Below are 27,171 nucleotides of genomic sequence, written 5' to 3' on the forward strand. Positions count from 1 at the left end.
TAATGTTTTATTTGCAATTTAAAGTTTTGCTAGTGAGTTTGGTTGAAAGGCATATAATATGGTATCTTATAATGTACCTGGGAAGATGGTGAAAGTATTGAAAACTTGATTCTTTCAATTATTACCATGTGAATTTTGATTGTTTGGATATAATCTAAACAACTAAAATTTGGGGTGTTTTTAAAATTTTAAACCACTTAGAGATTTCTTTTAAATATAATTTATTCTCACTTCACAAATATTTCTGAAATACTCTTTTAAGAAAAATGACTCAGTTCTAAGGAATAATTTTTAAACATTAGATAAGATTAAGATTTTTAAAAATTTCAGGATATTTAAGAATTGATTTTAAAATGCTAAACTTTTTTTTCTTACTAGATGTTATCTTTTATGTATGCCCATTTGGCCTTCTTCCATCAAGGGTATGATCTATTTAGTGAACTTGGGCCCTACATGAAGGATCTTGGTGCACAGGTAATATTGTACTGTATTGCTTGATTCTGTGTTATGCATTGATATCTGTATTTTTTTCATTGAGATGTGATTGACATAAATTGCATTAATTTAGGTGTATAAAATAATTGAGATATATGTGTGTATTAATACACACATAGTTATAGTCAAATGACCACCTCAGAAGGTAAACTATTACTCCATAGACTTAAACATTTTTTTCTTATCTTCAGAACTTTTAAGATCTACTGTTTAGTAACTTTCAAATATATGATACAGTAGTGTTAACTATAGTCACCATGTTGTACATTACATTCCCAGGTCTTCTTTATTTTATAACTGGAAATTTGTACCTGTGACCCCCTTCACCCATTTTGTCCACTCATCCCCCACCTCTGGCAAATTCCAGTCTGTTCTCTGTATCTGTGAGTTTGGTTTTGTTTTGTTTTGTTTTTTTTAATTCCACATATAAGTGAAATCCTATGGTATTTGTCTTTTTCTGTCTATTTCACCTAGCATAATGCCTTCAAGGTCCATCTATGTTGCAAATGGCAAGATTTCCCCTTTTTTTTTTTAAATGGCTGAATAATAGTCCCATGTGTATATATATACACCACATTTTCTTATCTATTCATCTTTTGACAGACACTTAGGTTGTTTCTGTATCTTGGCTATTATAAATAATGCTGCAGTGAACATGGTGATGTAGATATTTTTTCAAATTAGTATCTTTGTGTACATTGAACATATGTAGAAGGGGCATTGCTGGAACATATGGTAGTTCTGTTTTTAATTTTTTGAGGAGCCTCCATACTGTTTTCCATAGTGGATGCACCAGTTTATATTCCTACCACTAGTGCACTTTTCTCCACATCCTCACCAACACTTGTGATTTCTTTTTGATGACAGCCATTTTGACAGGCGTGAGGTGATATCTCATTGTGGTTTTGATTTGCCTTTTCCTGATGATTAGTGATGTTGAGCACCTTTTCATATACCTTTTGGCCATCTGTTTGTCTTCTTTGGAGAAATGTCTCTTCAGATCCTCTGCCCATTTTTAATACAAAGTGGTTTTTTTTTGTTTTTTTTTTTTTTTTTGCTATTGAGTTGTATGACTTCTTTAAATACCTTGGACATTTATATCTGATACATGATTTGAAAATATTTTGCAGGAGCTTTTTGGTTTGATGTAGTCCCACTTGTTTATTTTTGCTTTTGTTGCCTTTGCTCTGGTGTCTGTACTTTTAAAGAAGTTTAGCATATTGGGGAAAAAATTAGCATATTGGGAAATTTGACATTTCATTTATTTAATGAAGAAGTTTGATGCTGCACAAGATTTATGTATGGATTAAATGTGTAACCAAAAAGAAGATTGAAGTTAAAAATATGTTATGGACAGCATGTGAGGGTGTTGAAAGGAAAACTTAAAAACAAAGTGTCTGTTTTATAGTATACATAGCTGGATTTATTTTTTCATTTCTTATATTTGGATAATTGAAAAATCCTACTGATTTTTTATCTGAGCTATACTCTTTATATTTTGACTAATAACATTTTAGAATCTTAAGATTATGGAAGTCTTGGGAACTTTTTTATTTTATACACATATGCACATGTGTGGATTATACATATATCACAGTATTATATAGAAATTTCATTACATTCAAATTATTTTTGATAACCGAGCAGAACTTTGTATTAGATTTGTTCTGGGACAATTTTTTTTGTTGATTGGTGAGCCATCTGGATTTAATAGTATCAATTTTTAGGTGATTTTTTTTCCCCATATAGGTTCATATTACCTTTTGAGGACAGGGGATTAAGGATGAAAAATAGAGTTTAGGGAAATGAGGAAAAAGGTAAGAGTGTAACAAGAATTGCATTCATTGACCAAAAGTAAATATGGTGCATACACATATGTGTGTACATGTGTGTCTTGGGATGGTGTGCAGGGCATATACCATGAGTTGCAGAGATACTGTTCCCAGGCTCTATAGAATTTAATCTATTGGAGGAAACCAACAAGTCACCAGACAATTACTCTTTGTGCTCAGTGTTGTGTCTGGGTATATAAATTGAGAACTTGCTCATTTGCATGGGATAGATAGAAACCTTAAAATAGTAGCTTCAACAAGATGAAATTTTATTTCCCTATGTAAGTCAAAGGCCTGGTATGCAGGGATGCAGGCTTATATTTTTTAATTCTACCTCATGGTTCAAAGTTACCATACCCACATTCTAGCTATCAGGAGAGAGGAAAGAGGAAAGAAAGATGCATTCTCTTTATGGATGTCTCCTGGAAATTGTAGAGCCACTTCTGTGTACATCCCAGTGTCATACAGGCTGCAAGGAAAACTGGGAGATAAAAACTTAATGCCAGATAATCATGTGACCTACTAGAATTTGGGGGTTCTTTAGTTAAGATAGAAAGAGAGAATGGATATTGGGGAATAGCTGGCTGTCTCTACCACATAGCAGAGGATCAAAGAGTTATAGGAACATACAGATAGAACCTGTAACCCAGACTTGGGAGGAAGGCAAGACCTTCCTAGGCTCTAGGCACTCCCCACATTCTGTCAAGCATTATGTTGCACCCTCATCTTACATTAAATATAATTTATAAACAAATGAGTTGGATTACAGTTGAATAGTTTAAATAATTGTATACTTTAGACATTTATTAATTTTGGTTTTGCAGTTTCCCCCTCTCAGTTCTCACATAATTTTTCAGGTCCTTGAAAAGCCTCTAAGCTCATGGAAAACATAGCCTGATTGGAGGCGGCCAGTTCAGATATTCTTTGAATAATTCAGTTATGAGATAACTGGATCTGGAACTAGGAACATGGCAGTAGGGATAGAAACAAGTAGACTTGAGGGATATTTAAGACATAGCCAATTTGAAGGTAGAGGGACATGATGAGTTGAGGCTTAAATGTGTTAAATTTTGGGGCACCTGGGTGGCTCAGTCGGTTAAGCGTCTGCCTTCTTCAGCTCAGGTTGTGAACCCAGGGTCCTGGGATTGCGCCCCACATCGGGCTCCCTGCTCGGCGGGAAGCCTTCTTCTCCCTCTCCCGCTCCCCCTCCTTGTGTTCCTGCCCTTGCTATCTCTCTCTCTGTCAAATAAAAAATCTTTTAAAAAATGTGTTAAATTTTGATGATAGGACATCTAAGTGGGTGTATCTGGAGCTCAAAAAACAAAACAAAACAAAAACAAAAAAAAACTAGGTTAAAGGAGTCAGTAACATATAATTGCTAATTGTAACCACAAGAGTGGGTGAATTGACCCAAGGAGAGTTAATAGGGATCCCAAAATCATTTTTGTGTTTTGAAAGCTATTTTGAAAAATGTGAGTGCTAGAACAGTATGCTTAAAGATTTTGATTTTGTAAACTAAGGTCAAGGGCCACTAGTATAGAGTAAAAAGAGAATCTGGCTTCAAACAGGGCCCTAAGAATGACATTTTTTTTAAAATTTAATTTTGTTTTAATTATGTTAGTCACCATACAGTACATCATTAGTTTTTGATGTAGTTTTCCATGATTCATTGTTTTCGAATAACACCCCGTGCTCCATGCAGTACGTGCCCTCCGTAATTCCCATCACTGGGCTAACCCTTCCCCCCACCCCCTCCCCTCTAAAACCCTCAGTTTGTTTCTCAGAGTCCATAGTCTCTCATGGTTCATCACCCCCTCCGATTTCCCCACCTTCATTTTTCCCTTCCTTCTCCTAATGTCCTCCATGCTATTCCTTAGGTTCCACAAATAAGTGAAACCATATGATAATTGACTTTCTCTGCTTGACTTATTTCACTTAGCATAATCTCCTCCAGTCCCATCCATGTTGATGTAAAAGTTGGGTGTTCATCCTTTCTGATGGCTGAGTAATAGTCCATTGTATATATGGACCACATCTTCTTTATCCATTCGTCTGTTGAAGGGCATTTCGGCTTTTTCCAAAGTTTGGCTATTGTGGACATTGCTGCCATGAACATTGGGGTGCATATGGCCCTTCTTTTCACTACATCTGTGTCTTTGGGGTAAATACCCAGTAGTGCAATTGCTGGGTCATAGGGTAGCTCTATTGAGATACCACCTTACACCAGTTAGAATGGCAAAAATCGACAAGGCAAGAAACAACAAATGTTGGAGAGGTCGTGGAGAAAGGGGAACCCCTTTACACTGTTGGTGGGAATGCAAGTTGGTACAGCCACTTTGGAAAACAGTGTGGAGGTTCCTCAAAAAATGAAAAATAAGAATGACATATTTTTAAGAAATGGTTAGGTATGAGGATCTCCATTAAAGCACAGATGAGAGAGGAGGTGAAAACTGGGCGATAGTGTTAGTGCAGGCCAAAGAAAGAATGTCTCAAAAAGGAGAGGGTAGTTACCAGTACAAGTATTGGAAAGAAGGTCCAGTAAACCCAGGACTGAGAACTACCTATTGGGTTTAGCAGCAAGAAGATTATATGTTACCTTTGTGAGAGTAGAGGGTCTGAGTGGTAGAAGCTAAACTAATAATGGGTAGATGAATATGAAATAGACAAGCGAAGAAGAGGGAAGATTTTTCCAGAAGTTGTGTTATGATGGAAAGAGAGGGGGAAGATGGTGGCTGGAGAGGATATGAGTTGGAGGAAGGTTTTTTTTTTTAAGGTAGTAGGATTTGCACAAATATATAAGCAGATGGAAATGGGAGAAGTTGGAAAGCTGAAAGAGAAGTGTTGATGTCTGATGTGGTAGGAGTAGAGGGGATTCCAAACACAGAGGATTGGGGGCACCTGACTGGTTATAGGTAGCTGTAAAACTCCTCATGTCCAAGACTAATAGAAGCATAGGACACATTCTGATGTGCTCCAGACTCTGTCTTCCTGATATCATCCCAGCTTATAGGAGACAAGACTGTTAGTCTTCACATCTCCTCAACTCATACCTTCCCCAACCCTCTACCATGTTGGGACATTTTTTTCTTTATACTTCTGCCCCAGCAGAGAGAGGTGAATTTTCCCGCTTTCTGCTGTAATAGCAGTGAGGTTGGATGTAGCCGAGGAATTACTACCGATGGGACAGGCAGAAAACCATCACTTGCATTGCAGTACTAGTGTGGAAGGTACATGCACACAAGTTTATAAATATTAGTTGAATCTTAGGGCCTGCCTTATACCTCACTTCAATCTGAATGGATAAAATTTATATGCCGTTCAATTAAAGGATATAAAATCATGGTATAATGGTTATTTCACTCATTCAGTATAAGAAAATATTGAGGACATTTTCCGAGTGCAGCATGTACCAGCATTACCCATTAAATCAATGTTACATGTCACTAATGCATGTATGCATTAGATCCTCAAGTGTAGTAGTATAGTTGCCATCTAAATCAACTATTTATAGTAGTGATAATTCTGTTTCAGTGTGTTTTCTTTTGGTTCTTTATTAATATTCAGTGATAATTAAGATTCTATGGCCAGTTGTACACCTGAAACTAATATTACACTATGTGTTAACTATCTGGGATTTAGGGGCATCTGGGTGGCTCAGTTGGTTAAGTGACTGCCTTCGGCTCAGGTCATGATCCTGGAGTCCCGGGATGGAGTCCCACATCGGGCTTCCTGCTCGGCGGGGAGTCTGCTTCTCCCTCTGACCCTCTTCCCTCTTGTGCTTTCTATCTCTCATTCTCTCTCTCTCTCAAATAAATAAATAAAATCTTTAAAAAAAAAATATCTGGGATTTAAATAAAAACTTAAAAAAATTTTTTTTAAAAGATTTTACTTATTTACTTGACAGAATGAGAAAGAGAGAGCACAAGCAGGGGGAGCAGGAGAGGGAGAAGCAGACTCCCCGCTGAACAGGGAGCCCGATGGGGGACTCAATCCCAGGACCTGAGCTGAAGGCAGATGTTTAACCAACTGAGCCACCCAGGCATCCCTAAAAAAAATTTTTTTTAACTAAAAAAAAACAAAAGAAAAATTCTGTGGCCAAAATTATTCTGATAGGGGAAAAAAACATCATTTGTAATAGTGAATAAAGGACCAAATGGTTTGTTTATGAAGGCTTTTTAAAATTTTGTTTTGATAGCAATGAAAACATTTGTTCATTTAATACTTTATCTTTCTCCTTATTCCTATTGATGTTTACATTTTTATTTTTTATTTATCCCACATTAATCAGAGGTGTGGGGATTCAAAGATGAAATGATATACATCACGGTCTAGAAGAGTAGACTCACATAATTTATAACCCAATTGTTTGTTATTCCAGCAAAGAGTAGTTCAGGAAGCCAGGGCATTTATCATAATACTGGAAAATCATCTTTTCTGATGGAAAGGAATAAGAAAGAAATGAGATTTATGATTTCATAAGTTTTTTGAGCTTTTAAAACAGAACCTTAAAAACAATGTCAATTTTACCCTGGCCTTATGAATGATTACTATTTTATTATTCCTTTTTAAAAAATTTTATTATTTAGCTTTCTCTCTTATCTGGTGACTTTTTGTTTTTTGTTGTTTGTTTGTTTTTTTGCCTTTTAGATTTGATGATAACATTAAGAAGCCAACTTGAAAACATGAAGCATTTTGAGTGATTGAAAGTGTCTGTTATTTTGAACTTAGGAGAGCTGGCCCCACACTAGCATAGCTGCTACTTTTTGCTTTTTGGGGAAAAAGTCACCAGGGTATCTTCTTTCTGTCTTTGATTCTGACTACTGGAATTGCAGGGGTCAGCAGGCAACTTAAACTAGAGTTCTCTTGCTTATTCCGGGAGTTCGTTTTATCACTGTAGTGCCTCTGACAAGGCCTCCTGTCATGTTTGCTTGGTATTACAACTGTTCTTAGAAATGTTTTTCCTGGGGGAGTTATAGACTTTCTTAAAAAGGATTTGATACCAGAGAGAACTTCCATTTTAAAGTTATAGCCAAATGCCTTCTTAAGTAAACTTAAATTGGCTTACTTATTGAGAGTATGTTTTTAAAAAAATGATCATACCTTTTTTTCTTTAATTTTTAAGTCTGCCTAATGTTTTCCCTTTTCCCCCTTTATAGCTGGATCGACTGGTTGTGGATGCAGCGAAGGAGAAAAGAGAGATGGAGCAAAAACATTCCACCATTCAACAAAAGGTACTTGATAAGAAAAGTTACAGGAGAGTAATTCCCATTTTATACAATTGTTTGATTATTGGTTTCAGCAAGATATCATTGTGTTCGAACAAATCCTTTAAGTTGATGTAGTAATTTAATTGGGTAGAAAATTCCTCCTTTTTTTTGTGAAAAGTAAAATATTTTTTAGATGGTCAGGCAGTATTTGAAAGCCATGTTTTTGAACCACTTTGCAAGAACTCAAAGGATCTTTTTTTTTTTTTAAGATTATTTATTTATTTGAGAGAGAGAAAGAGAGCACGAGCTGGGAGGAGAGAGAGCACGAGCAGGGCTTCATCCCAGGACTCCAAGATCATGACCTGAGCCAAAGGCAAATGCTTAACCAACTAAGCCACCGAGGCACCCCAATCTCATAGGATCTTAACTAATTAAAAAATGGCCCTAGAATTTAAACTGCTATTTACAGTTTCGGTTAGGATATCACCAATCCCTGTGAAGTGTGTGAGTGAGGGGGGGGGGTAGCGTGTGGGGTGGGGAGTAGGCAGAGAGGGTAGTGGAGAACATCTTTGCATCAGTGTGTGTTTGGTATTGTGGACTTAACAGCTATAGTTACTCTGAGGCAGCCCTTGCCCTCTCTCATGTGATACTGGAATTTACGTGCATTACTTGTTAATTTGCCTAAGCTTAGCTAAACTATTTGAAAAAGATATTTTTAAAATGGAAATTTAAATATGACACATTTTTATTTTTGTGTGTGGAGAGCTTTGAATACAGCTAACTTGGAACTCAACAATATTTTGTCTTACATAGTCAGTGATATTTTTGTGCGGTAATCTGAAAATAAAAGGAGAGAACTGGAGGTTGAATCTAATAATACAAGTATGTGACAAGATGCCTTCTGTACTTACCTGGCAAGGGAGATAGCATGATCACAAAAGTGTTTTTCCCAGGGTCAGGCTTATCCATTGACTCCAAATGTGCTGACCCTTGGAATTTCCCCAAATGTGGGAAACTTGACTGCATAATTTGTGGTAGTGGGGCACCCTATTCATGTGTCACCTTAAAAAAAAAGGATGCCTTCTAGCATTGCTTTAAGGAATCTGTTCCTTTGGTATTGACCAGTCAGATCAACTTTTGTTATGGTTTATTTAGAATTTAAAATACCAGGGAACTAGATCTGACATAAAAGATGTCAGTAGAAAAACATTAAAGTGAAGTCAGTAATATAAGTAAGGAAAATTTTATTGGTGATGGGTTATTAACATTCAAAGAGAAACATTATTTATAAAGGGAAAGATTTTCTACTGGATCATCTTTAACTTAGTTCGAGTTGTAGTTAGGTAAGACTAACTTCCTGTTTTGTTTTGTTTAAAGTTAGACTCACTTTTGGTTGGGTAATTTGTGTTAATGACATTACCATGGAGAGATTGTTAAAAATTGGGACCAGTCATTTCTAATTAAAATGAGAGATCATGATATTTGTAGATACTTGTGACTGTTGGCTTAAACTGAATTATTTAATGAATATTATGTATCTTTTAATATCTTTCCCTGTTGTATACACAGCTCAGTGTTGTACTAAAGGGCCAAAAGTAGTAGATTATTGAATCTAAGATTAATTTACTCGATTTTAAATAATAGTCAGTTACTGCTGTACTTTTAAAGAAAGTAATGCTGTTTTGCTTTTTTTTTTTTTTGCCCTTAAATGCTGACACAAGGCTGCATTACAGGTAAAAAAAAAAAAAAAAAAAGAACAAGAAAAGAAAACTATTCAATCACGTAAAAATTAAGGGAAAGTATGTCTAATGTACCTAATGTAATTATTTACATTTTTCAAGAATTGAAATTGATCAATTAAAGAAACAATGATGCTATGCACATTCATGTACATGTCTTTTGGTTATGTGTACATATTCCTGATATATTTATACCTAGGAGTAAAACTGCTGGTTCGGAGGGTATATATATGTTCAGTATTAGTAGATAAATGCTAAATTACTTTTCCAAAATGATGTTACCATTCCTGACAGGCAGCACTGTGTGTGAGTTCTCAGTGCTCCTTGCCACCCCATGGTATTGTGAGAATTTTTAATTTTTGCTAATTTTGGTGAGTAGATACTGACATCTTGTTGTGGTTTTAATTTATGCTTTAGTTACTAATGAACTCAAGTACCTTCCCCTGTGCCTATTGGTCCTTTGGATATCCTGTTTGTGAAATGTCTGTTAGTTTTTCTTCCATTTTTCCAACAGGTTGCCTAACTGTTGATCAGATTCTTCATATCGTCTGGATATAAGCCTTTTGGGGGGGGATATATGTGTTTTTAATTTTCACATAGTTTTTTTTTTTTTAATGTTTTTATGTTTGGTACTTTTTGTGTCTTGTTTAGTAAGTCCTTCTTATCCCAGGATCATAAAGATATATCTCCTGTATAATCTTCTAAGTGTTTATAGATTTGCCTTTTATGTTTAGACCTTAAAACCATCTGTAATTGGGTGATTGTGTATGGCGTGAGGTAGAGATCCAATTTTCTTGTATTCTTATACTGGTATCTAGATGATCCAGAATCAGTTACTAAAAAATGTGTTCTTTCCCTACTACTCTATTATATCTTCTGATTTACATCATGTTTGCATACATGTGAAGTCTGTTTCAGGTTTTCAATTCTTTTCATTGGCCTTTTTGTCTTAATTGTGCCAATACTATGCTGCTTTATTTTAGCTTTATAGTATATCTTGATATCTGACAAAGTAAAGTCTCTTACGTTCTCTGCTTCAAAAGTGAATTGTGTAAATTTTGTGTTCTTATATAAATTTCAGGGGCAGACTTTGAGGTTGCATAAAAATAGCTTTTGGGATTTTGATTGATTTCATTGGATCTATGAATCAATATGGAGAAGGATTGATATTTTTATTTTATAATGTCTTCTATGAGCTTGAAATATTGTAAGTTTTCTTTAGCGTCCTTTATAAGCTTGATATTTTCTTCTACATCTTTTGTTAAATTTATTCCTAGATACTTATATTGCAAATATTATTGTAAATGTCTTAAAATTTTCTTTTCTCGCTGTTTACTTTTATTACATATTAGAATAAAATTGATTTTTCTATTGACTTTGAAACCTGTTTTCTTGTTAAGCTCTCTTTAATGCTAATTTATCTCTGGATTCTTTTGGATGTTCTTGTACAAAGTCATATCATCTGCTAATAATAATAGTTTCTTCCTTTCCGATTCTTTCCCCACTTCTTTTTTATTTTGTTGGCTAGGACTTCTAACATAATCTTGAAGTGATAATGGGCCTTCTTGTCTTGGTTGCAATTTCAAAAATATTGGTCAGTGTTAGTCTTGCCTTCTCTTCTCTGGGCCTCACACCAAAGCTTCAAATTCTGATGAGGCAAATGCCCTTAAGGTGAAATCTGGCTTCCTTGATCAGCTTACCTCTTCAAGCCTCCTACTTTCACTTAATCTTTTGCCTTTGAGTATTTCTTCCTAATTTGTCAGCTCATCAATATATTTAAATTATAGTATTATATACTTTATTATATATTTTATACAGTGTTATTACTTTCATTATAAAATCATATAATCTGTCACATTTTAAGTATTATACAATATTAATTGATATTAATAGTAAGTAAATCGAAGACAACCTATCTCAGGAAATATAGTTGAAAATTAGAAAAATACTTATGATGTACTGTACTTCAAGGAGGTTATATTTTAATGTTTTAAGTAGCATCAGCGTCATTAAAAACTGCCAGTGTTATAAATGAAACCTTTAGAATGTTGCCAAACTCAATTATGTCAATTGCTGACATAATCCTGTGTGCATAATTAAATACATTACAGCCTCAAATAAATTTTAAATGAGGGAATTAAAGTTTTCCTGATTTTTTTTTCAAAGAAAAAGCAGGAGAAAGTGTAGCAATTTGTTTATAAATTCTGTTTCATTTGATTATTTTGGATTAGCATATTTTTATGGTTAAATTTTGAGAGATGTCAGCAGAGGTTTTTAATAAATTTTGTTTTTCTGAATTTATTGTTTCCATTTTCCATCTTTGTAGACGCTTATATTTGGAAGGTTCCTAGGTGATTCTTACTCTGCCTCCCCTCTAGGGGAGGACCCTCACATCCAGCATTCTTGGCAGAGGGTCATGTAGCTTCTGCCAAAATCTTTCTCAAGACAGAGTTTGCTATTCCCTAAAAGGATAATATTCTAACTTTGATTATTGGTCCAGAAGTAATTTTGAAAGTTCTGAGAATGATTTTTAGAGTTTTAAAATTGGGGATAATAGCGGTCTTGCAGTTTTTGTACAAATTACTTTGTAAGTTCATCAAGAAATATTTTTATTTTAATTTTTAAAAAATATTTTATTTATTTATTAGAGTACGAGTTGTGGGGGAGGCCCAGAGGGAGAGGGAGAAGCAGAAGCAGACTCCCTGCTGAGTGGGGAGCCCAATGTGAGGCTCCATCCCAGGACCCTGGGACCATGACCTGAGCTGAAGGGAGACGCTTAATCAACGGAGTCACCCAGGGGCCCCAAGATTTTTTATTTTTAAATGATCTCTACATCCCACGTGGTGCTTGAACCCAGTACCCTGAGTCAAGAGTTGCATGCTCTACCTACTGAGCCAGCCAGGCGCCCCATCAGGAAGTATTTAAAATATAAGTTTTCTGATTTCAAAACTTCATGAATCCTTAGAGGAAAATTGAAAGTTTGAATTCATGCGAAGACTAAAATGTCTAGAATGATAGAAGATTATGAGGCATTCCATAATCCTTATAAAAAAGTGAGCTCAGTGTGCCCACTTCAAAATGTGATTGTTTGCAAAACAAAATTTTATTTTAGGAAAAAAATGCCTTTATTCTATTTCTGAACTCCCCAATAGTGGAGTTAGTGCTTCTGTCATATTAAAAAACTACCATAATAGTAATATACTTAGAGAATAGTGGTAGATTTAAGTAATCTCAGTTTAAATATATCTATATTCCTTTTTTTTAAATTGATATCACACACATCATAATACAATATTAGGAGAAAATGAAAACATTTTAAACGTAACATGCATTATATTTAGTTGTTCCTTTTGTCTATTTGTACACATAATATTTTGTGCCTTTAATCACTGTGTATGTAATTTGTATTGTTTTTCAGAGTATTATTTTATATAATCATCTGTGTTTTAATATTGTCATTATAATAATTATTGCATAACAGGCCATTGAATTGAAATACCTTTATATGTTGAAGCATTCTTCTATTATTCAACATTTAGGTCTCTCCTTTTCTAATGACTATTGTTAATATAACTGTTTTAATACAAAGCTTTTCTGTGGTTTGAGCTGTTTCTCTATGATAAATTTGTTGTGTAAAGGACTTAATCAAATCGTACAAACTTTTTCATTTCGTTTAGGATTTCTCCAGTGATGACTCTAAGTTAGAATATAATGTAGATGCTGCAAATGGCATTGTTATGGAAGGATATCTGTTCAAACGAGCCAGCAATGCCTTCAAAACTTGGAACAGGTAATATATTTCAAATACTAGTCTTGATCTTGGGACATTGTTTTCTGACCTTCCCTGTGATTTGGCAGCTCTTTCTTTCTTTCATAATTCTTTAAATTCACCATCCATAATAACTTTCTTGAACCCAGTCCATTGAAGATAAGTTGCCCTTCTAGGAAAGGGGATCCTAAGAAGCAAGTGAAAAATGATAGCACTAATTCTAAACTATAAAATTTAAGCAAAGTATAAACCAGGAAGCAAGAATTTTTTTCTCCTTTGGGTTCCTTCTCTGTGTGATGTTTATGTACATTTTAATTTAGTGTTTGCTTACAAATTTTTACTGATCTTTTGAACTTTGCAATAACTTTAACCAGGACTTTTAGGAAATGAGATTGTTTTTATATGTGAAGTGTGTGTGGCAGTTGGTGCTCCTTTATTCTAAACTTGATGGCTACGAAAATGTTACTTTTTGTTGTTGTTAAACTGGTTTTATAAAATATTAATCATGTAAATGTCTGTTATATAAATATATAAAATATTTTGTTTTCCTTTGTATTAATATAAAGTGAAATAATTTCAGACATTAAAACATAAAAAAAAAAATTGTGTTGACTCAGGATCATCCTTCCAAAAAGTAATGATTAGTCTTTTATTCAAGGATGCCTCTGTTTTTGCAAAAAAAACAAAAAAGTAGTCAGAACAATTTAGTAATAATTGAGAGTAACATTGGGTTCTGGTGAATTGATTTACATTATTGGTTGAATGTGTTTTATTTGCTACATGAACAGGACATGAATTCACTTAATGATAGAGAAGCTTGTTTTCTTTTTTAAAAAAATGGACATTAGCAAAATAAATAAAATTTTCTTGGTAAATTTAATTTAGTATACATTCTTGTTAATTTAAATGGAAACTAATGCTTGAATATTTAATCTATTAAAATGGATTTCTAGTGCACTTATTTTGATTTCTTGGTGATGAGGTTATATGGAAAAAATATTCACTGGTATTTTCAAATGTCAGTGATTTATTGAGCATTTCCGTAGCATTTGATATTGCCAGATATTTAAATCTATGAGGTGTGTTTTTATTTGAAATAATTTTTCCTTACCTGAGGATGAATATAAACTAGAAAGTGATTATATTTAATATTAAAGCCTCTTTGAATTATGTAGAACTTCTAAAATAATGTATGAATACAGAAGGACCAACCAAGGTGGTCTGGGTAGAAACAGTGTTTGTAACTAATGTAAAGTGAAAATGAAAAATTGAAATTCTGTTTTCTAAGCTGTTTAAGTTAAGACAATAATCTTTTAAGTTTTTCCTGGCAAATTTTCATAGCCAGAATAGGAAATTAAAAAATAGTGTGTCACATTTTTATAATTAAAAATAAAGATTTCTCAACCAGTACAGTTTCATGAGGTAATGTTAGAATTGAATTTTAACCTTCAGATTTCAAAACAACCTACTTAAGGTTTAACACAGTGAAAATACAATAAATCCGTAGAAACTATACCATTATGTTAAGAAGAAATGAAATGATCTTCCATGGACTACTCCAGTGAGAAATGATCTCAGACTTCAAAATGAAGCACAGTAAGTGTTAGTGGAAAATCGCATTGCCATTTAAGGCAATAGGAGAAATTTAATTCTAATTTAAGCATGGACCTTTCATTTTTATTATTTGTTTCATGAATTCTATTAACTGACATAGATAATAAAATGTAACTAAAAGCAAGTAGGGAATAACTATTAAATTCTCAGTTGTAGACATATTACCTTCCTTTTTTTTAAAGATTTATTTATTTGACACAGGGAGAGAGAGAGAGCACACAAGCAGGGGGAGCAGCAAAGGGAGAGAGAGAAGCAGGCTCTCCGCTGAGCAGGGAGCCCAATGCAGGGCTCAAGCCCAAGACCCTGGGATCAAGACCTGAGCTGAAGGCAGACGCTTAACTGAGCCACCCAGGCGCCCATGTTACCTTCCATTTGTAAAGTGGAAAAGACAATGCCTTTGGAAATGAGGCTGCTCTCTAAGGGAGATGCCATCTAATTGTACTGGGGTGATAGTTAATTGATTAGAATCATGGATCGTATTTCAACATCCTAATTTTTAGAAAAGAAATGAAGGTGCAGAGAGATGGTTGCTCTTTGAAGGTCACACAGCTGGTCTGTGACAAGACTGAGGCCTAAAACCTGTTATTTTTTTTTTAACGTGCTATGGAAATTCCATATAAATTTGTGTTTTGATAAAATAGAATATGCCAAATCTTTTAAAAATAACTTAGGAACTATTCAAATTTCCTAGTCTATTTACATTACTAGAAAAATTATGGATAGTGATTATTTCATTTTCATATGCCTTTAAAAAGAGTGTTTTCATGAAAATACCAGTAAAAAGCAGACTTCTAAGGAACATAGCATATAAGCACTGTATAAAAGTATCTTCATAGAAAACAAGTCAAAACCTTATAACAAAAGTTTTAGATATTTTCTAGGTTATAGGTCAGTAACGGTGAAAGGGAGAAGAAAAATCTATTAAATGTTATTTAGAATTTTTTTCTGCTTTTCAATTTAAAAATTTGGACTGTATCTTAAATTTCTTATATGAAGTTTATAAAAAATCTAATCTCAGGAAGTACTTGGCAGTTACCTTCCCTTTACCTGTTATGACTGTAGAGTCTGTCCTTCTCTAATTAGTTCTCTATCCAGCTTGATTTCATATATTTGATTAGACTTCAAATAAAAGACTGTATTTGTGATATTTGTACCTCAACTTTAAATCTAGGATTCCAGTTTCAAGCATAAAGATTTTTCTGCTTACTGTTTATGTATCTTCTTTAGATTGTCTGTAGATTAGTTTTAGGGAACACTTTTCCTTGTAGTCACTGTAAGGTACCAATCATATGATGACAAATTTGCCATTATCTATAGTTTTATGGAATAGTGGCGTGTAATATTTTCAAAACCAACATTTATTTATTTATTTGTTCATTTTTATTTCAATTCCAGTTAACATACAGCATAATAATAGTTTTAGGTGTAGAATTTAGTGATGCAACACTTACATAGAACACCTGGGGCTCATCACAGGTGCCCTCCTTAATCCCCATCACTCATTTAAGCCAACTTTTAAAAAAGACTTACTTCCTGTGGGAAATGTGTATTTGACTAAGAATTCCCAGGTAGTTTTAAAACCTGTCCCGGTGCTTCATAAAATCTAAGCATCATTCTCTAATTTGAAATTTTACGGAAGAGATTATATGTTGTGTGATGTGATTGAAAGAGTGTAAGGAGTGAGACACTTTATGTCTTATGTGAATTGTTGGATTTGTTTCTCGGTTTCAGATTTCTAGTTTGTAGTGTCTCAGCATTTTTATATGTCTATAATACGTATTTTTCTGAAAAGGTGAGAGCTACCAAAATTATCTTTCCATATCAGGCCATTTCTCAGTGTGGCAGCTTAACCTCAGACTCGAATCAGTGCCAGATGGATTATTCGTACCTATATGTCTCTTTTGCTTTTTATGATACATTCAGAAAGATGAATGAACAAAGAAAATAATTAAATACTAAGATTATTTAATAGTAAGCTGGTAAAATGAATTAAGAAACAATTATTAACATGCTATGGTCAGTCTGTTGAACTAGAAAATATAGCTAAAAGCATAAAATGTATTATACAGTTTCTTAAAGTATTATATATGTTGCTAGCAGAGATACAAATTTTATTTTTATTGGCCTTTTGTTTAAAATAAGACGTGTATGCATAGATTAAAGATACGCCACTTATGTGTGGCCTTTGAGTGTCTGCTGTCATTGATGAAAAGGGGGAGAGCAGGTGGGAGGTAGGTTTATTTGCCTAATGATATTTTATAATCTTTGAAATTCCTAATTAGTGATCCTATTTTCCTTATGGAAAGTTTTCCTTTGTTTCAGGTTTATGAAGATATATCTTTAGTGATTATTGCCCTTAATTTTTTAGGAGCAACTTATTAAGAGGAGAAGTACTATATTTTATAGCTATTACCATAGAGGCAGAAAAATAATAGTAGAGGTATGCCCAAGTGTGCTAAGTCCTACCAGAACTTTTTATACCATAATAGAAAAAAATTTTTGAATATTTCTGAAATACTAGCATTTCAGATTCCTAAGAGTTAGAATTGTATAAATGCATACATGTATAAATTTGAGAACAAAATGCAACAGATATTTTTGACTATTTTGTTAGGTTTGAGCTTAAGCTTGTTTCTTTAATTCTTGCTTTATTTTCATATCATGCTAGTCCTTTGCTTATTTTGCACATTTGCGTTTTCATTCTTTTACCACCTTTCCTTTATGTTTTAATCCTGCCCCATTTTTTCACATGACAGGAAAAAGCCCGATCATATCAGGTACCAAATGGCTTCCTTCCCCTCATTCCTGCCTTACTCCAATTTCCTCTTTGGCACGAGAAAGCTCATAATTAACCTGCATTTCAGTTGGATTACTTGCAATGGATATAATGTCTCATGTTTTAAATTGGGAATAAAATACACACATTTCATTTCAGGAATGGAATTATCTTTTCATTGCCAATAGCCTCTATTTGTTTTAATTGAAAATGAAAAGAACATTTGATATTATTTATAGTTCCCCAGAGATATAGAATTGTATAGATACAAATGCCTTTGTATCTTTTTTTTTTTTTTTAAGGAAAATAAGCCAGTAAACACTTTTCAGAAATTTTAAACAGTAACTAGGAATTAGCGCCTTTGGTAATAATCATATTAGTTTTATTGAAAATAAAAATCGTCAATTCCTAGAGCTTTTTTGTTTTAACATTTTGGTCTTTTTCCTTGGGAAAAATTAAATTGAATTTGAAAGATAGTAGCATACATGCTGAAGCTTTTTTTTTTTTTTAAAGATTTTATTTATTTATTTGAGAGAGAGAATGAGAGACAGAGAACATGAGAGGGAAGAGGGTCCGAGGGAGAAGCAGACCCCCCTGCTGAGCAGGGAGCCCAATGTGGGACTCAATCATGACCTGAGCTGAAGGCAGTCGCTTAACCAACTGAGCCACCCAGGCGCCCACATGCTGAAGCTTTTAATTTTGTTAAATGTTCACCTATTTTGCACATATATGAATATGTGTGTAAATCGATCATTTTTATAGTTTTAGTGAGAAATCTACAGATTCAGAAGTTTTACTTTTACATTTTATTCTTGGTTTCAAGTGCAGTTCTAGGACTCATGATTAAACATGGTAAAAGACCCTTAAGTTTTTTTTTATATATTTTTTCCTTTACCTCCATGCTTTGTTATCTGGAAGCTCTCATAGGTATTTCAGTGTCAATAATATCTAATTGTTTATGAATTTAGTATTTTGGTCTAAAGTCTTTATTGAGTTATTTCACTTTGGGATAGATATAAAGTGGTGTATTATTTTTCTTAATGAGCCAAGAAATTTTGTTTTTTAAAGAACAGTCTTATATTTTAGCTTTGTGGTCAGTTTCTGAATTTTGTAGAATATAGTATAGTTGTCAGCTCAGTGCTTTCTAAAGTTTGTCTTTTTTATTATTTAATTATCTTAAAAAGTTGTTTTTTAAAGCTTAAGTATTCTCTACACCTAACGTGGGACTTGAATTCATGACCCCAAGATGAAGAGCTGCATGCTCCTCTTCCTCCTCTGGCTCCCCCGAGCCAGCCAGGCACCTCTATTTAATTATCTTTTAAAGTAGCTCCAAATTGCAGGCAGCACGAGCTTGAAATATTAAGTACTCTCCCATTTTTCCTTTTATTAGAAATGTTAATAATAGCTAGGATTATCCTGTAAGAGCAATTTAAAAATTATATTCCATTTTACTTACCTGATTAAAGTTTTGATCAGTGTCAATGACTGTAGTTGGATCTTTTTTCTTTTTTTTCTTTAATGGCAGAGGAGGGGAAACAGTGTCGTACAACATACAGATCTTAGTTTTTTTTTTTTTTCTATGTAAGGTACATTTTAATTTTGTTTCTTAGGAAATGTCAAAGTTAAGATGAATTCATAGTGTCTTCCCTGAGTGTACAAAAAAATGAAGATGTGCGAGAGTCACCCAGAAGCAGATAGATGGCAGGGGAACTGGGCTTCAGAAATATATATGACCTATAAAGTTAATAATCAGATTTTTACTACATAAAAATCAGGTTTTTATGTAGTATTTTGTTACCACATTAATCAATATCAGAGATTGTTTCCATTGCATGTCATCCTTGTGGCAGGGCTGCACCATTTTGTTTGTTTATAGGTATTTCCTTTAACATTTCTAACTAACTATGTGTCCCAAAACAAAGAAACCCAGAAGTTCTTCCTTTTCTAGCCTGCATCTTGATGATTTGCATTAGAGGCAAGTCACTTGGTTTTATCTAGATGCTTATTTAACACATCTCTATTTTAATGGAAAAGGTGATGCCTTTTTAAGTAGCAAGAAAACCTAACAGTCTGTCTAGCTTAAAAATAGAAAAGCATCTAATCATTTTCACAGCTTTGGAGAAATAACTTAATTTTTTAAAATAAAAATTCTAAATATGTCTAAATACATTTTCTCGTGCTTTGTATTAGTATCAATGAAAAGGTAGAATCTCTATCTGCTAATAGATTAATAACATTTACAATAGAAATCATCTCACATGAAACTAATTTTAAAATAATGACCAAATAGTTTTACCTTTCATGCTTGATGAGAATTTTTGCTTCCTTTTATGAATGGCTTTTGCTGTGATTTTTTTTTTTTTATAAATTTTTAGGTTCTTTTACTGTTTTAATAAATTAGAATTAGTAAATATACCATACATAGCTTTTTCTTCTAAAAAAGATTGCAAGTAAATTGTTTGCCTCATAATTTACAAGAACAAACAGAACAATATAAATAGGTGATTCATTTTTAGTAATATATTTTATTATTCTGCTTAGAAGTATTTTATATTAAAGCAAGGTCAAGTGAATTGGCGATTATCTCTTGTTTGATATCAGTTCTAAAATGATTTAATTTCCTGTTTTGCTTAACACATCAAAGGCTTGCTGAATTAGCTGCAGAAAGGTTGTAGACAAAGCACCATTTATTTCAGTGTTTTGCTGTATACAAATGGATAGTCTTTTTTTACAACATAAATTTATTTCTACTTTATAATAGAAGCAATTATTTTGGGGAAAGATTTTTAGTTATTTTTGAGTAACCTCAAAAAACTAAATTTTTACTTTTATAACAGTTATTATTTGGGGATAGCATAAAGGGTAACAGCTGTTGTTAGGATATAAATTTCTGACAAAATGAATCAAAATACAGTAATTTTATTTTCCTAGTCTGTGGTTTTAAAACTGTTTAAAATTGTTCTTTACTTTCAATAGTTATCTCATTGACATCAGTCTATATAAAACAAAACAAAACAATGCACTTCTCAAAACATAATTACTATCAACTGATTTTCTAGTGCTTTCCCAAATATTTTATTTCTAACAACAGGCCTAAATTATGTTTATGAAAACTTAATCTGTTTTTATTTATTTAGACGCTGGTTTTCAATACAGAACAATCAATTGGTTTACCAGAAAAAGTTTAAGGTAGGTGTCTTATTAATTAAGTGGAAACCCAGTGAGTCCCCCATTTCAGTTCTCTGTTCATCTTGATAAAGCAATGAAGTCTTTAAATAGTCATATATGCAAAATTATTGTTTATTAGTTTTATGTTTAGGCATGTATAAGAGGACTCAAAAGTGGAAAGTATTAACTTTTGATCCTTAAAATTGAAGCAGAGTGATTTTGAATCCTGAATTCCTGACTCCTAGTTTTGAGACAGGTGTTTCTGTGTCCCAGGATTATTACTTTCATTTCTTCTACCCGCTGTGGTTGAAGGAGCAATACCACCATTCCATAGTACTGTTTTGAGGCTGTAGGAAGGGGTGCCTTTTAAGAAACATCACCTTCAGGCCAAAGGTGATAATATGGAAATGTGAAATATGAAATTAAAATGTAAGCTTGAAGTAATTTAAATAGAAACCTCTAAATTTGTTAATGTTGTTTTTATACATTTCTTTTCCTGAACCTTATTTTAAGGTTGAGGAATTTTTATTTATCAGAAAGGCATACTGAGATTACATGGCACTTGAGAGTGTTAAAAATAATTAGGGAAAAAAAACCTTTAGTTAATAGATGAATTAATTTTTACCTAGTCAGTCTTTGTGAATGATGTATTCAACTGTACATTTAATTATTTTTTATTTTATTTTTTTTAAAGATTTTTTTTATTTATTTGAGAGAGAGAGACAAAGATGGCGATAGAGATAACGAGAGAGCAGGAACTAGGAGGAAAGGGAGAAGCAGGCTCTCTGCTGAGCAGGGAGCCCGAAGGCAGACGCTTAACCCACTCAGCCACCCAGGCGTCCCTCAGCTGTCCATTTTAAATACTCACTTTACTCTTGAGATACACAATCTGAAGTTTTATTTGTTTGGTTCTGTGCTAGCAGGCTTATTCCACAGAAGTTCATGGTTTCTTCTGCTCTGATAAACTTGGTTTTGAGTTTATATTTTTGTTAAGTACTAGAAAAATGATAGAAGCTTTCTCATTTTCTTAAGTATTTTAAGAAGAATGTATAAGCTTCTTATTTTTTTTTCAGTTACTTGAAAGACTTGACTGTTAAAGCTTCTTTTTTAGAGGAAAGTAGCTTTTATTATATGTGAGGGGGGACCAGGAGAGTAATGGATATGAAAGAAAATGGAAGAAAATGAAAGTTAGTAGGAAGCTAACATTTACTGAGCACCTATTAATTAATTACCAAGTGTTAGACTAAGCTCTTTACATATACTTCCACTGAATCCTTGTATAGCAATTTTATGAGACGTAAAATTATGAACAGGACACAGTTACCTTTATTAGTTATATCTATATAGGAGTTTATAACTCCTATCTCTAATCCTAAATAAGATAAATATAAATCTTTAAAATGAGACCATTTATTACAAGTAATATTTTAAAGCATGTTATTATTGGTATTGGTAGTAGTATTTAAAAACTAAGTTGATAAACATGGGGGTTGTGTTTCCTTATTGTAGGATAACCCCACTGTGGTAGTGGAAGATCTAAGGCTCTGCACAGTGAAACACTGTGAAGACATAGAACGGCGTTTCTGCTTTGAGGTAGTCTCTCCAACAAAGTAAGTGGTTCTAAAGAATGAGAGTTGCTTTTAAGTTTCTGTTGTTTATTTTGAAGACCTTTTCAGAGTAGAGAAACATTTGTGTTTTACTTGTGATTATGGTAGAAAGGAAAAAAAGTGCTTTAAAAGTAAATTTTAATAATTAATGATTACAAGTATTACTGTGAGATATTTAAGTAACTTCTACCCAGTATCATTTTCTTTAAATTCTATAAAGATTATTGCTGTGGCCATATGGAAAGTTTTTACCTGTCTTGATGATGAACTGACATCATATATCAGATCAATTCCTTTGATAATTATCATTTCATATTTCTACCCAATAGAAAAAATTAGTGTTGTATTTGGCAAATTTAAAGTTTGTTTTTTAAATGTTAAGGGATCTGTGATTTTTTTCTAATAGGCAATTTATTTCATTTCTATTGATTTCTTCATGAACATACTCTGTCCTAAAGATAGATGAAATAAAACCTTTCAAAAGAAATTACTTTTTGTTAGAAAATTATTAAATAAGCAAAGAAACATTATTATTTGGGGGGTGTTAACTTAGTATCTGAGAAAACAATGTTGTTTTCTTTTAGAAGTTGTATGCTTCAGGCAGATTCTGAAAAGCTGCGCCAGGCATGGATTAAGGCTGTTCAGACCAGTATTGCTACTGCTTATAGAGAGAAGGGTGATGAATCAGAGGTTAGTAAACAGTATTGTAATATGAAATGATATGTTGCCAAAAGTTTTTAATTTTAGTTGTAACATTATATGATTATAACATTTTCTATGGATGATGAATTTTATAATTGAAAGAGGTTTTACTGTGAAAACCTAGATTCAATTTCTTTATTTCTTTTTACTTTATCATTTTAATATATGTTTAATTCAGTATTTGAATGTATGTCCTAGATTGACATAAGGTATTCTAACGTAAATATTTTTCCCAAAATATTTTATTATTCTTATTAATAAAAATTAGTAAAACATAAAAGACTAGTAATTAGTAAAAATCAAAAAAGGAAAGCTCAAATTGTCTCTGGTTTGAAGTCTCCCTGGATAAGTTAAGCTGAATGTGGAGTGTTGAGTCATAGTCTGGCTTCAGCTTCCCAGTGATTTTACAGACTTTTGAGCAAGGCCATTAGTAAGTTTTGAGAAATGGAACTTAACAATTCCTCTAGTAACTTCTTCAAAATGAGGCATTTGTGATGAGTCTGTGCATGTTTGAAAATATCTTTATTTTATCCTCACCTTTGTTTGATAGTTTGGTTGGGTGTGGAGTTTTTAGGTTGGAAGTAACTATGCTTAAGAATTTTAACAGCATTGTTTAGTTTCCAGCATTGCTGTTGGGAATCTTTCTTATTACTGATCTTTTTTTGTATTGCTCCTCTCCAATTTTCCTGTTTTCTTTTTCTGGAATTTCTGACTGATTTTCTGATTTTCTGATTTTTTGTGTTTTTGCTCTACTTTCTGGGAGATTTTCTCAGTTAATCTCCCAAGCCTTCTATTGAATACTTTAGTTCTGTTAGCACATATTAAATTTCCAGGAGTTTCTTTTTGTTTGCTGAATGTTTATACATATAAACCTTTTCTTTCTTCTTGGATACAGTGTTAGAGCTATGGTTTTTAAACTTGGCTGCCTGTGATGATAACACAGGGATTTAAAAAAAAATCCCAATACGTAGGTCTCACCCCAGAGTAATTAAATGAAGTTGGGATCCAGACATCAATAGTTTGAAAAGCTTCCTAGGTGATTTCCATATATAGGCAATGTTGAGAACTATTGTGTCAGAGGTTTTTCTTGGCTATCTGGTAATCTGTTCTGATTACAAATTAAGGACTAAAAATCTCTTTGGACACTCTACAAACATAGTTAGGACTTTGTTGACCATGAGCCTCTCTGAAGTCTGGGCCATTTGTTGAGGAACAACCATAGAGTTAGGATCTTTGGAATCTTTTCAGCTGGTATGATTTCCCAGAGAAGTCCCATCAGTCTCCTGCAGAGGAGTAAGGGGCTGCTGGGAACTAGTTGCTGGGGATCTCAGTATTCAATATGTATAAGTTCATTTAAGCTTCTGCCTTCCACCTTTCAGGTAAATCCCATCCAGAGACTCTCTGTTTTACTTCCTCAGAGAATGAAATAAAATTCTCGTTTTTTGTGTTAATGTGTGGGAGCAGTCCCAAAATGACATGGAGTTGGGGAAGGCACCTTGGGATCTACCTGCTCCTTACACAGTCATTTCTCCCACTTTGATTCCCATTTCATGGTTAACTGGTATAAATCCTTGAGGCCTTTAAGTATCATGTAATATGAATTCATGAACTCAGATTTTTACTTACTACCATTGTAAGATTTGGCCTTGGTCTGCTCAGTTACTATCCATCCAACCATCTTCCAGCTTTCAGAATTTTGTTGCTGTTATTTACTTTTCTGTTCTCCCTATTTTAGTGGGTAAATGTCTTTTTTTTTTAACTAAAAAAAGAAAAAACACAAAAGCTTTCTAGAGTACAGCCATTATCTCATTTCATGCCTAATAGTAATTTCTTAATATCATCTATTACCCAGTCTATATTCAGAGGACCTCAGTTGTCCTAAAAATGTCTTCTGCAACCTATTTACAAAGTAGCATCTTATCTATGACTGGGCATTGCATCTGGTTGTCCCTCAAGTCTTTCAGTCTAGAACAAGGCCTTTTTTTTCATGACAATAACTTACTGAAGAGATAAGGTTAATTGTTCTATAGAATTTCAGCTGATACAGTTACATCATAGGTGATATGTTATACTTCACATTGCAACAGGAGACACAGAATACTTGGTTATCCAGTCATTCATTGCTAATGCTGTCAGGCTTCTGTGTGAAGCTGTTGATGAATGTTGATCTGTTGATGAATCCTTGGGTTGCTTTCATATCTTGGCTGTTGTAAATAATGCTACAGTAAACATAGAGCTGCATGTATCTTTTTGAATTAACGTTTTCATTTTCTTTGGGGTAAATACCCAGTAGTGGAATTATTAGATCATATAGTATTTCTATTTTAATTTTTTTAGGAACCTCCATACTGTTTTTCATAGTAGCTGCACTAATTTACATTCCCAGCAACCATGCACAGGCGTTTTTTTTCTCCACATCCTCACCAACACTTGTTATTTCTTGTCTTTTTTATTTTAGCCATTCTGACAGGTGTAAGGTGATACCTCATTGTGGTTTTGATTTGCATTTCCCTGATGAGGCATCCATATTGGTAAGGAAGAATTTAAACTGTCACTCTTTGCAGATGATGTGATACTATACATAGAAAACCCTAAAGATGTCACAAAGAAACTATTAGAAGTAACAGATGAATTCAGTAAAGTTGGAGGATACAAAGCTAATACCCAGAAATTGGTTGCATTTCTATATACTAATAATGAAGTAGCAGAAAGAGAAATTAAGAAAACAGTTCCATTTACAATTGTACCAAAAAAGAATAAAATACCCAGGAATAAACTTAACCAAGAAGGTAAAAGACCTGTACTCTGAAAGCTATAAAATACTGATGAAAGAAATTGAAGAGAACACAAACAAATGGAAAGATATTTCATGCTCATGGATTGGAAGAATTAATATAGTTAAAATGTTCATAATACCCAAAGCAATCTACAGATTTAGTACAATCCCTGGCAAAATGCCAACAACATTTTTCATGGAACTAGAACCAATAATGCTAAAATTTGTATGGAACCATAAAAGATCCTAAATAACCAAAGCAATCTTGTGAAAGAAGAACACAGCTGGAGGTATCACAATTCCAGATTTTAAGATATACTACAAAGCTGTATGGTACTGGCACAAAAATAGACCAAACATCAATGGAACAGAATACAGAGCCCAGAGATAACCCTACACTTATATGGTCAGTTAATCTATGACAAAGGAGGTAAGAATATACAATGGGGAAAAAGCAGTCTTTTCAATAAATGGCATTGGGAAAACTGGACAGCTACATGCAGAAAGAATTTTTTTCTGGACCACTTTCTAGCACCATACACATAAATAAACTTAAAATGGATTAGAGACCTAAATGTAAGACCTGAAATCATAAAACTTCTAGAAGAGAACATAAGCAGCAATATCTTTGACATTGGCCGTAGCAGCATTTTTCTAGATATATCTCATCTCCTAAGGCAAGGAAAAGAAAAGCAGAAACTACTGGGACTACATCAAAATAAAAAGCTTTTGCACAGTGAAGGAAACCATCAATAAGATAGAAAGGCAGCCTACTGAATGGGAGAAGCTATTTGTAAATGATATATCCAATAAGGGGTTAAGATCTAAAAAATATAAAGAACTTATACAACTCAACACCAAAACCCCCCACAAATGATCTGATTAAAAATGGGCAGAGGACCTGAATAGACATTTTTCCAAAGAAGATACTCAACATCAGTATTTTTTTTTTTGATCAGATTATCACAACTTTGTCCAATAAAAGCCCAGGATAATGCCTTTTAATAATTTTTTTCTGTTTTTTAGCAAAGTTTTGTGAGGGAACAAAATTAGGTGTGTATCCAGATCATCTTGATGAAGAAGCTGGTGGCATTGCTGAAATACCTGTTATGAAAAGCCATACATGAGAAATAATAGAGATTATAGGAAAAATAGGGATAGGGCTGCCCTAAAAACCTGTGTAAGTTTGTAACTAGCATACTTGCAGGAACTTTAGAATCTCAGTAAAAATACTAGAATAGTTAAATTTGTAATAAATGAATACTACAGTATGATAGGAATTAACTTTAAAAATTGACGAAGATTGCATAATGGAAGGGTACAGAAGGGTTGAGGCTACTCAGTTATGATGACAAAGGCAAAACATATAAAGATCAGAGAGAATGAATGAAGTACACACTTTTGAGTACAAGCACATGGCCAAAATGAGCCAAAAAGAATGGAGGGGATTCCTTTGTTCCTGAACCCAGGTTCTGCTGTGTAGTAT

The 27,171-nt window shown here is 33.3% G+C and overlaps 1 protein-coding gene and 1 non-coding gene across 5 annotated transcripts in view; both read left to right on the forward strand.

Annotated features, from left to right (window-relative positions):
* Positions 1-27,171, forward strand: part of ACAP2 (ArfGAP with coiled-coil, ankyrin repeat and PH domains 2) — a 144,174-nt gene that overhangs the window by 93,702 nt on the left and 23,301 nt on the right. For all 4 annotated transcript variants that reach the window (XM_088025008.1, XM_088025002.1, XM_028101179.2 and 1 more), the window contains 6 exons: positions 379-474; positions 7,484-7,558; positions 12,951-13,063; positions 20,570-20,621; positions 22,110-22,210; positions 22,792-22,897. In XM_088025008.1, coding sequence (XP_087881134.1) covers positions 379-474; positions 7,484-7,558; positions 12,951-13,063; positions 20,570-20,621; positions 22,110-22,210; positions 22,792-22,897 — 543 coding nt within the window. The remainder of the gene's footprint in view (positions 1-378; positions 475-7,483; positions 7,559-12,950; positions 13,064-20,569; positions 20,622-22,109; positions 22,211-22,791; positions 22,898-27,171) is intronic.
* LOC114207215 (U1 spliceosomal RNA) lies at positions 8,438-8,600 on the forward strand. The gene has a single exon (XR_003608814.1). It is a non-coding gene; the product is annotated as a U1 spliceosomal RNA (small nuclear RNA).

This window comes from Eumetopias jubatus, unplaced genomic scaffold, assembly GCF_037043125.1.
Source record: "Eumetopias jubatus isolate StellerSeaLion01/CBP00866 unplaced genomic scaffold, mEumJub1_p1.0 scaffold_1, whole genome shotgun sequence".
NCBI lineage: Eukaryota > Metazoa > Chordata > Mammalia > Carnivora > Otariidae > Eumetopias > Eumetopias jubatus.